The 10,681-nt window shown below is 38.1% G+C and overlaps 1 protein-coding gene across 1 annotated transcript; it reads left to right on the top strand.

Annotated features, from left to right (window-relative positions):
- Positions 1 to 121: 121 nt before the first annotated feature.
- Positions 122 to 10,263, top strand: agxt2 (alanine--glyoxylate aminotransferase 2). The gene is made up of 14 exons (XM_034896256.1): positions 122 to 587; positions 1,679 to 1,767; positions 1,890 to 2,080; positions 2,196 to 2,319; positions 2,422 to 2,516; positions 2,773 to 2,866; positions 3,429 to 3,522; positions 4,554 to 4,654; positions 5,874 to 5,966; positions 7,327 to 7,459; positions 7,924 to 8,012; positions 8,171 to 8,320; positions 9,498 to 9,596; positions 10,161 to 10,263. The coding sequence occupies exons 1-14, from the start codon at positions 491 to 493 to the stop codon at positions 10,260 to 10,262; spliced, it is 1,551 nt and encodes a 516-aa protein (XP_034752147.1). The 5' UTR covers positions 122 to 490; the 3' UTR covers position 10,263.
- Positions 10,264 to 10,681: the final 418 nt, after the last annotated feature.

Below are 10,681 nucleotides of genomic sequence, written 5' to 3'. Positions count from 1 at the left end.
AGATGCGTTCTTTTGTTGTGGCTAGTGTATGAAAAATCAGGTGATCAGAAGGTTAAACATGATTTTCTACATGACACAATCCTGTGCACGGGTGGTCCTGTGACACTAAAAGAGGGGCCACTTTGGAGTAGTCAATGCGCGTTCAGCCCCCCCAAAACGTACCAAAACGTTTATTTAACTGAAACGGTGGTGCGTTTAACACCATGTTGTGTTCGCCTGCATAATTGACTTTTAATTATCAACAGTTAAAATATACGTCGCTGCTGATTGGATGAGTAACACTTCTGACGCACACAAAAACGAGAGAAAACGTAATTCACGCATGGACACGCACACCGTTTCGAGAGTGAACGTGCCTCAGAGTTGTGGAGTGGTCGCTGACCACCCCCCCCCCCTATCTCACTTTTTAGAGAAGTAGTCTGCCGCTGAGTGTCAGACGGTGAAGAAAGTAGGAAGAAGGATAGGTGTGTGCCCTCTGTACCTGTTCAATATGTTTAAAGTCGTTTCCTCTCTAAGTGGCCGCTGTGCAGTTTTAAAAGGACAGTCCTGCTCTCCCCCCGCTCGTGTCAAATTCCACTGGACCAATGGTGAGTTACCATGGAGACGGAACAAAATCAAGAGCTAAGTTACTGACTAGATAGAACATTTCTGTTAAACTGAAAATGGGGTGAGTTGAGGTTATTATTTATTTTTGTCATTAGGCTATAAGGTCACGTTAATGTTGAAGCACAGTTGTACGTTTTAGCTAACGTTTAGCAAATGCCTTTAAGTAGCCAATTCCGACTGGTTTAGGCCTATAAGCCATGTGCCGAGTTTTATCCCGTGAATTTGTTAAAAATTCTAATTCTAGAAAGTAGTTCATTCAACGTTATAGCCTTTTTTATAGGAGGAAAAAACGATATGAATATGAAATGAAATTGCAGCAGAAGACGTTCAAACGATAGTTATTGCGATACTTCATATTACGTCACCAGGACTGGTCAAATACACAGGCAAAGGAAGAGGGAATGATTAAGCTATTATAGACTATGTTAATTAATCTCTACTCCTCTGGCCGAAAGAGGATTTTTTTTCTCGTGGGGTAAACAATTTAGCTTTTATCATATTACTCTTTGCAGACCAGCATGCGTTCTATTTTTTTTTTCACATTTTACAACCAAGTAGCCTACAAACAGGCAGGATAGTAACCTGTGTTGCACAATATGAGATCTAAAGGCAGTTGTGGTTGGATTGTCAGCCAGGTTTAATACAGAATAAATACTGAATGTTCTGAAAACAACAGCATCAACACCAATTAAAATCACATCTGTCTGCCTGAGAAAGAAAGAAAAGAGTTGAAAGACCTAAATGTCTCTGACAGGTGGTGTCATGAATGAATGCAGTGTTATAGTAAAGCTTTCATTGACCTCATCCAAGTAACGCAGTCAGCCCATGTAGTTCCTCAAAGAATAAATGTCTCTTTTACCTCAGTTTCTTAACTTGAACCCTTTTTTTATATTATTTCTTGGGGCTTTTCCCTTTATTGACAGACATGAAAGGGGGATGACAAGCAGTAAAGGGCTACAGGTCAGATTTGAACCCGGGCCACTGTAGGACTCAACCAACATGGGGCAAGCTTTCTCTCACTGGGTGAGCTAGAGACAACCCCATCATAACTTCAATCCTAATTATTTCACAGGGGCAGTATGTCAGAAATCCACCTTCAGACACCCTCCCACAGACATCCCAGATATGCCCCCATGCAATTTCAAACCAGAGGACTACACGGTAAGAGCAGTATCTTCCAAGCATACTGTCTCACTATCTGACACAGTTAGGTCTTGCCTTCTATATCACCTAAATAAAATTAAATGTAACATCTCCTGCCCTGTGTATTTATCTCTCTCCAGGGTATGTCCAAAGAGCGGATGATGGAAATCCGCAGGAAGAGCTGCAACCCCATGATCATGAAGGTTACCTACTATAAGAAACCAGTGTTCATCCACCAGGGACACATGCAGTGGCTGTGGGATGTGGACGGGAAGCGATATCTGGATCTATTTGCTGGTGTGGCTACTGTTAGCGTGGGCCACTGCCACCCGTAAGGTCCTTTCTCTTTGTTAGTTCTTTTTCCAGCAATTGTTGGTGTAATTGTACAGTCCATAATGTTATTATTACATGTTGTCATATCTGATTCCTGACATCTGTGGGTACAGGAAGGTGACAGCCGCCGCAGAGCAGCAGTTGAAGAGACTGTGGCATACTACAAACATCTACGTCTATCCTCCACTCCATGAGTATTGTGAGAAACTAGCTTCCTACTTACCAGATCCTCTCAAGGTACTGTGGTGGATTTTTTTTAATGAAGAGCTGAGGCCAGGTGCCTGGATGAACATGAAGGCTGTTATTTAAATGTGTCTTATCCTGTGTTTTCCTGTACAGGTGGTATATCTAACCAACAGCGGCTCAGAGGCCAATGACCTGGCTATGTTGATGGCTCGACTTTACACAGGCAACTTCGACATCATCACTTTCAGGTACAGAGACATCAAACACAAACACAAGTGTTTCATAATTCCATCAAAAGAATATAAAAATACAGAAATGTTTTCACAACAGTTTACAAAGTTCATGATTCCAGCTTCTACCCAGGAAAAGAAAAAGTAGCCTTTTTGAATTTGTGTGTTTTAATAGCATTATTATATTCATTCAGCTTAGCATACCTTGATAGTTTAATTGTCAAGAATAAATTCTCTGTAATCTACAAGTCTCAGATTAGTTTTTCTCTTCCAGAGGATCATACCACGGTGGCAGCCCACAGACCATGGGTCTTACTTCCAACGCAGCATATAAATACCCCATTGCCAATGGTTTAGGCTGCACGAATGTACGTATGCATTAACATATTACAGTGCCATAGAGGAAACATGTACAGCTGTTGGTGTGCGTTTTAATTTGTATTCTAATGAAGGTGAATATATAATTTATAAATAGACAAATGTGTGTGTAATAAATGAACATCTCAGTGAGGACAGAGAGAAAGTTGTGCTAAAATTGTAAAATTAAATTTTCTTAGTGCATACACACACTTAGAAGCAGAAAGAACATGTGTGCGCACATACACCAAATGTTCAGGCAGCATCTGCTTTATAATAGCTGCTGTCACAAGCAACACATATCTAAACTTGAAATACGTCAGAGTTGATTACTGGTCACCCCAGACAATTTGTATGTACTTACTGCCTCTTAGTGCTTAAATTCTGTCCATTAATTAAACTCATTACATTTCACATTTTGAAATAAACAGTTTCTCGACTTCTGTTTTTGTATAGTTTCTATAATTATCTGAAATATAGATGAATAATGCTATGGCAGCCTACCAAGTTTTATTATGAGTGCCTGTTGCTGTCAGGCTGGTCTAGCTGACTAGGTCTCTGCCCAACAAACAGACCATGTGTCCTGATGTGTTCAGAGGTCCGTGGGGAGGAAGCCACTGCAGGGACTCTCCTGTGCAGACCATCAGAGAATGTAGCTGTGCCCAAGGTACACAAACACAAGGCTCCACACTCACACTGCTCTCATAAACAGAAAAAACACAACTGTTGATTGTGAGCTCAAGCATTATAACCCCTTTTGCAATATTCCTACAAAACATCAACTTTACTGTTTTGAATGTGTTGTGTTCATACACAGTGATAAATGAAGGTTCATGCTGGAGGTTGTGTAAGGTTGTGTGTTTATTATTTTCCTTTTTAATTGAATAGTAATTTACATGCAGCACAACATCCACATGCGACTGCTTCTTTTGTTAGTTTTAATGCTTGACCTTTGAGACTGTTCTGTCTTTATCCAAAGTGGAGAAAAAAATTTAAACATATGAACCAATGTTTATATTTCAGGTCAGATGTCTGTGATAGCTTTAAGGGATGTGTATTTTAATTTATGTAGATTTGCAATTCACGAATTGTATTTCTTTCGATAAATCGACCTAATAGTCATAATAGTTAGACAGGTCAGTTGTAACCATAAAAATGCAACAAAAAGTGTTGAATTGCCTGAATAAAGTTCAAAGTCTCCTACTGTTGATCATTTACCTCTACTTCTGTTAACCTTTTACTATTTTCAAGAATTTTAGCTACATAGTATGCCTGTGTCCCAGCTAGAGAGCCTACCTGGAAAGGATCAGTACTGTATGTTAGCATATCTACATGTCTGACACAGCAAAACTTATGCTGCTGTATGAAATCAATATCAGTCAATGACACCTCCAATAGTAACCAATAGTTGTTAGCTGTTATATGGGCAATTATCAAAACCCTATCAAAATCCCATTGAGTCAAGAACAAAAAAGAGGTTTTGTGTTTGTTCAAATATTTAGGATCTTACACTAAATGATTTTGGTAAGCTTTAACATTCATTTATTCATTAACTGTGAACCATGTAATAGTATGATACTATTTAATGGAAATATGATTATCAATACATTGAAAATTGTTCTGCCCATAGCTTGTTTTTGGAATTTCCTGTTTATGTCCGTATTTTTTTACATAAAGGACTTTTGTTTAATCCCACAGGACATTGCATGGCAAATGACCAATACATTGGACAGCTCAAAGAGACATTTGCTACTAGTGTACCAAGTCAAATTGCTGCTTTCTTTGGAGAGCCTATACAGGTACTGTTGACAACATATATATATATATATATATACAGTATATATACATATATATATATATATATATATATATATATATATATATATATATATATAAATATATATATATATATATATATATATATATATATATATATACACACACACACACACACGCACACTGTCTACAACTACTGTCTTCTATATATATTAGGGCTGTCAATCGATTACATACTCTGTGATTAATGAATTGCATTCATAATTTTTGCTGTGAAAGTATTTTTAAATATTTCAATTAAAATGAATCAATTAATAATCAGCATTAGTGACATTAAAGTTTAAAAACTTTTCACTGTCAACAATATGACCCAATGTGTTTAGGATATAAATTCAATAGTGCTTCAGGAAGAAGATCCAGGCAGCGCATTCTCGTCTCCCTCCTTCCTCCTTCATTTTACAGTTGAATGGTGGCTAGAACGGCTCTGGGTCAAAGTTCAATACGGAATGGATTAATCTGCGTTCTTTTTTTTTTACATGTTATTTTCTTTAATGCGTTATTTTTTTCTCAGCTTAATTAATTGATATAAATGCGTTATTTTGACAGGAGACATGTAGTTCAGTCAAAATGTTGGAAACGGTTTTTCATGTCCTATTGAATATTAACATTATCGAATGTATGTCAGTAATATTAGCAAGTAAACAGTCTATATGCACAACGTTTTATTTCCGGGATTGTTCAGGTGCTGCTGGAAATTTCATTGAATGTCCTTCATTTCGTCCGGATGTCCGTTACCTTAGGCTTTGTTTGTGTTGGAATTTTAAACTCTGGTCAATTTATGAGGACAATGGTTATTAGTTATGGCTCCTCAGATCTCTGCACAGAGTTTTCTGTTGCACGACTTAAACAACGTTTGAATGTTCAGTTGTTCCACCAAAAAAAGTTCCTTCCCAGGGCTATTTTGGTTTGCCCAAGACGATTGTGATTTATTTAAAGAAATGCCAATAAACCAGAGCACGTTTTTCTCCCATCCTGGAATGCTGTGTGGTCTAGCCAGACCGTCATCCGCAGCGCTGTGGAGGAAGGTTTGACAATACAAATGCAGCTAACATCTAAAAAATTGAGAACGGAGTCCTTTGTTAGTATGCCATCAGTGTTAATTGTTTTCTCATTTTAAGTGTGATGAGTGCTTGTGCTAATTAAGATGGGACTGTGGGATGTGAATGTGTTTTGTTTGTACAGGGAGTCGGAGGAGCTGTACAGTACCCTAAAAACTACCTCAAGGAGGCCTACACACTCGTGAGAGAGAGAGGAGGCGTCTGCATTGCTGATGAGGTTAGATATGCATTTTATATGTTTTGAATATTTTAGGGTTGTAAAAACCCAAATACTGAGCTGAAAGACATTAAAACGCTCTGTACAGTTTAGGGGGATTGCAGAGTCAAGTGATAATTCTCTGTGAATGACTTTCACATTACTCATAGTCATTTGAACTATTGTTGATACAAAAATATTGATCATTACAGCTTTAAAGTGTCTGTTTGTAACTTTCAGTTTGTTTTTTATTCTAGTGTTCACTTTGAACAGAGCAGTAGTGCTTTTACCACACCTGCTGTTGTGACGGTCTTTAATCATGGTGCTGTATTACCCAGTGTATTACTGAGTTATCTTACCACTGCCACTGTGTCACAAGCCAAAGCATTACGAGTTTGTTGTAGCAACAAATGTATTAACAATTCCTTCGATTTATAGAGCGCATTTCATGAAACCCAAGGACACTTTACACAACTACAGGGGGACAAAAAGAAAATAGTAGGCCAACACAAACAAGGGGGACATAATTTAATGTAGGCTACGGATGTACAACCACATCTCACATTATAAAACTATTATATAAATGAAATAGACATTTTACATAGGGCCAAGAGAAGAATTCCCAATCCCATTATTGTCTCATCTGTTGAAAGCCCGACTGAGATTGACTCAGGTTTACAATCGTTGTCTGTCACTTTGCCTTTTGGCTTTTAGTTTATTTTCATTTTTCTGTAATAGCCCTACCCCAGTATCAGCCCTAACTACAGCAGAGAACTTCTAAAATAAAATTAAAATGCAATTAGGCCTAAATAAAGAAATCTCCTGCTACAAGGTTTTCTGTGTTACACCGAAATCTGTGACTGACCAGAAAGCGTGCTCTGTAGACCCCGTCTACCTGTTGAAATCCTTTTTCGACTTTGCAGGGAAAATTGGACCCAGGCAAAGGCATAATTAAAACTATATAAACATATTGTTATTATCACTGTTAGTCTCATTTGCTGTTACAGGTCATTTTATTATCAGTAGATGAAAAGGTACACAGTTTCTACACAATTACAAAAGTTACATATAGTTACAAAAAAAAAAAATGAAACACCTACTGCTCATGGAAACAAGTCAATAATTAAGCTGTAGGTTTCTTTCTTATCTTTACACATTCTTAATTTATTTTTTCAGCTTATTTAGCAAAATAAGGAAGTCTAAAGAGTTTAAAGTTTCATTCCAAGTTACTATATCATGCCCAAGAGGCATATAAAGCAACGTGTGTTTATATATTAAGTGTTAATGGACCACCATGGTGTCTTTTATCATGTTTCATTCGATTTAGCCCTTCTTAATATGAATGGAAACAAACTTCAATCACCTTTTTTGCACCTGGCAGGTTCAGACTGGATTTGGGCGAACAGGAAGCCACTTCTGGGGTTTCCAAGGTCATGAAGTCATTCCTGATATGGTTACTATGGCGAAGGGCATTGGTAATGGATTCCCAATGGGAGCTGTGGTTACGACACCAGGTGAGATAATACTGTGGGACCAAGACAGCCACTTTTTTGTCTCATGAAGGTAAAAAACAGGAATTGCTGTGTCTCTATGATCCTATCCTGTCCTATTCATGGTAGCCTACTCGTGGGCATTGCGCCGTCATCACGTGCTGTAGTAGGGGGGCTTGCCTTGATAATCCAGCATAAAGGCATCATTTCCTAACCTGGGCTGGGACACACATTGATACAGTTTTATAAAGTACTTATTGGACTTTAACTTATTATTGCACCTACAATAATGTAGCTGTCCTCAATTTAGGTAATGCTGTACATCTCACCTGCGTTTTTTCCTGCATCCACCATGTGTGATTGTGTGTGTTTATGTGTTTGTGCGCGCGCCAGTCACGGGGGGAACAGAGCAGAAGCCCCGCCAGCAGGTCATAATGGGAAGCAGCAGTGAGGGGAGTTGTGAGCTTGTTTCTTTGTGTGTTTTCCAGAAATTGCAGCCTCATTTGCTAAGGGGGTTCACTTCAACACCTTTGGAGGAAATCCTGTGGCTTGTGCCATTGCTTCATCAGTGCTTGACGTAAGAATTCATCTTCTGTTTGTACATCAGTCAGTTTTTTAGTGTATATCTTTGTATTCATTTTATTGTAGTTGCATCTGAAAACTAAATGTTTATAATTGCAGAAGCAGAATGAATTACAATCCAAACATTACTACAAATTTTTTTTTCCTCTACAGACTATCAAAGAAGACGGCGCGCAGCAGATCAGTCTCGATGTGGGCACCTATTTGATGGCAGAACTGGCAAAACTCAGAGACAAGTATGAGATAATCGGTGATGTCCGTGGAAAAGGCCTGCAGATTGGTGTGGAAATGGTCAATGATAAGGTATTATGTTTGCAACAGAAGTCACATTCACCTTTCCTCACATGCTTGAACACTGTGTGTTTCTGTGCTGTGCGTTAACCATTAGACAGGGCAGCAGTGACCTGAGAACAATCTCAGCTTCAGGACTTGTACTACTGACTGAAGTTCTGACACATCTTTATTTTTGATTTTGTATCTGTTGATACTGGCAGATATTGTCTTTTAAAAGAGTCAGCGTAGGGAGGAGCCAACACATAAACTTATAAAATAATGTTTAGATTTGTCGATTCTGTCTCATTCTGCATTCTGTCATTTTTGAGGCAATTACAGCTCCGTTTGGCAAATACCCAACTTTGTCAGTGTTGTTAAGGGTTTCATTTCGACAAATGTTCCTCTTTGCCAGCAATTTAGGTAGAAGGATTGTGGCCTCTCTAATTCCATAATTTGCTTGTTTTTTTCTTTTACCTGGAAACACGTCCAGTAGTCTAGGAGTGCTGGTGTGTCAGCAGTAAACACCACAACGTGTAAAGTAACAAGGAAGAATAGTGGACATAAACGAAGACTGACTTAAAGGAAGTTAGTTTAAAACTACAAGCTACAACCTCAGAAATGAGCATCAAATTAATTAAACACCTCTGACAGTATCAATAACAACAAAGAAGAATTATAAACTTGGTTTGCTTGTGCAAAAGTTGGACTTGCCATTTTTTATAGCTTCTCAAGCCAATTATCAGAGGTTAGGTACTTGAGTCACAAACTGATACTTATTGAGGGTGTGAACCTTCGATGCATCACCTCCTCAATATTAATATATATTACTACACATGGCTTTCATCCACAAATTCAAGCAGTCAGATATATATGAACTCCCTTTTTTATTGTATCTGCTCCTAAAAAAACACTTTGTGAATGTAGTTGTGTCTGAACAAAGCAGACAAGAGACAAGAGGCAAAAATAAACAAAAAAAATGGAAAATCAACGCCAGTAGGCAATAATCGATTGTGGTCTGTCACTGAATCGATGCAGAACCGTCCACATCACGATGCATTGATGCACTGATTATTTTAAACTTTCTTATAATTATTGGACACAAGCAGTTGCAGTGTTCATCTAGTTAGTTACTTTTAATTACTTAATTACTATGGTTACTGTTACACACCCAGCCTCATTCATCTTTTTGCCTCTCTGTCCTCCACAGGCCAGCAGAGAGCCGCTGCCTGCGGCGGCAATGAGTGAGATCTTTGAGGACATAAAGGACATGGGAGTCCTGATAGGGAAAGGAGGAGTCTATGGACAGGTAACAGCACTCATTTTGAAGCAGCCTTTCCCTATGTCACTTTATTTTGCAGGGTCGTCAGCATGTGGCATAAACACTACAGACGAGTTTCTGGGCAACTCTAAGGAAAGGAAAAACAGGATTTGAAGGCTTAGGGAAAGAAAAGACTGTAGGTTTTGTTTATGTTGCACACTGATTATTATACTAAACAAATTGAAGGATATGAGGCAAATGTTTTTAAATGTTATTGCCACACAACTAATCTTGTTAATAGAAAACACTGAGAGAAGAACACTGTGAGATAGCTGAGTCAGCATGTGGTATGAACACAGTTGGCATCTACATCACCAAGCTGCTTGTTTCGTGGAAAACAAAATTAAACAAGTTAGATTTTAAATAGAGCTTTTTATCTCTGCATAAACAAAGACCCCTGGTAGCTTGACGAAATGATTTTTATGTAGATTCATATTATGAATATTGTTGCCTGACACAGAATAAAGCACCTGACCTGGTTACACGTTTTCCCAGTAATCTCTGGAGCTCCATAATCTCTTCTCTTGCTTTCCATTTTTCTCACCACTCAAGACCTTTCGCATCAAACCCCCAATGTGCATCACAAGGGAAGACGCAGATTTCTTCCTCGCAATTTTTAACAAGTCCATCCACAACTACATGGAAAGAAGGTGAAGGATTGCTTGATGCCAAGGACCAAATGTGGAACCCCTCTTAGCAGTGGAGTGCATTTTATATATCCTTTAAAATGACAGTATCAATCATTTTGACCTTCTGAGGAAGACTACCTCTGTTATTGCCTTTGCATAGCACTTGTAAAAGGGAACTTTAATAACTATGTTTAACTACGTTGTAATTTGAATCACTTAACATACCTCACTCGTTTTAATGAGAAAAGAATCGTGTACAGGGCCTAAACTTGAAGTTCATTAAGATTGTTTTGGATCTGCTAAATCATGCTTGAATGTAACGTATGATTGTAATTTCTGAAAACATGATTTGTTGCTAAATTATAGATGTAAATATAATAATAATAATAATAATAATAATAATAATAAAGCTGTGAGCTTGTGTACTATTATACTGGTCACACT

This window comes from Etheostoma cragini, chromosome 16 (assembly GCF_013103735.1).
Source record: "Etheostoma cragini isolate CJK2018 chromosome 16, CSU_Ecrag_1.0, whole genome shotgun sequence".
NCBI classification, from domain to species: Eukaryota; Metazoa; Chordata; class Actinopteri; order Perciformes; family Percidae; genus Etheostoma; species Etheostoma cragini.
This window is presented reverse-complemented; position numbering and strand designations above follow the sequence as displayed.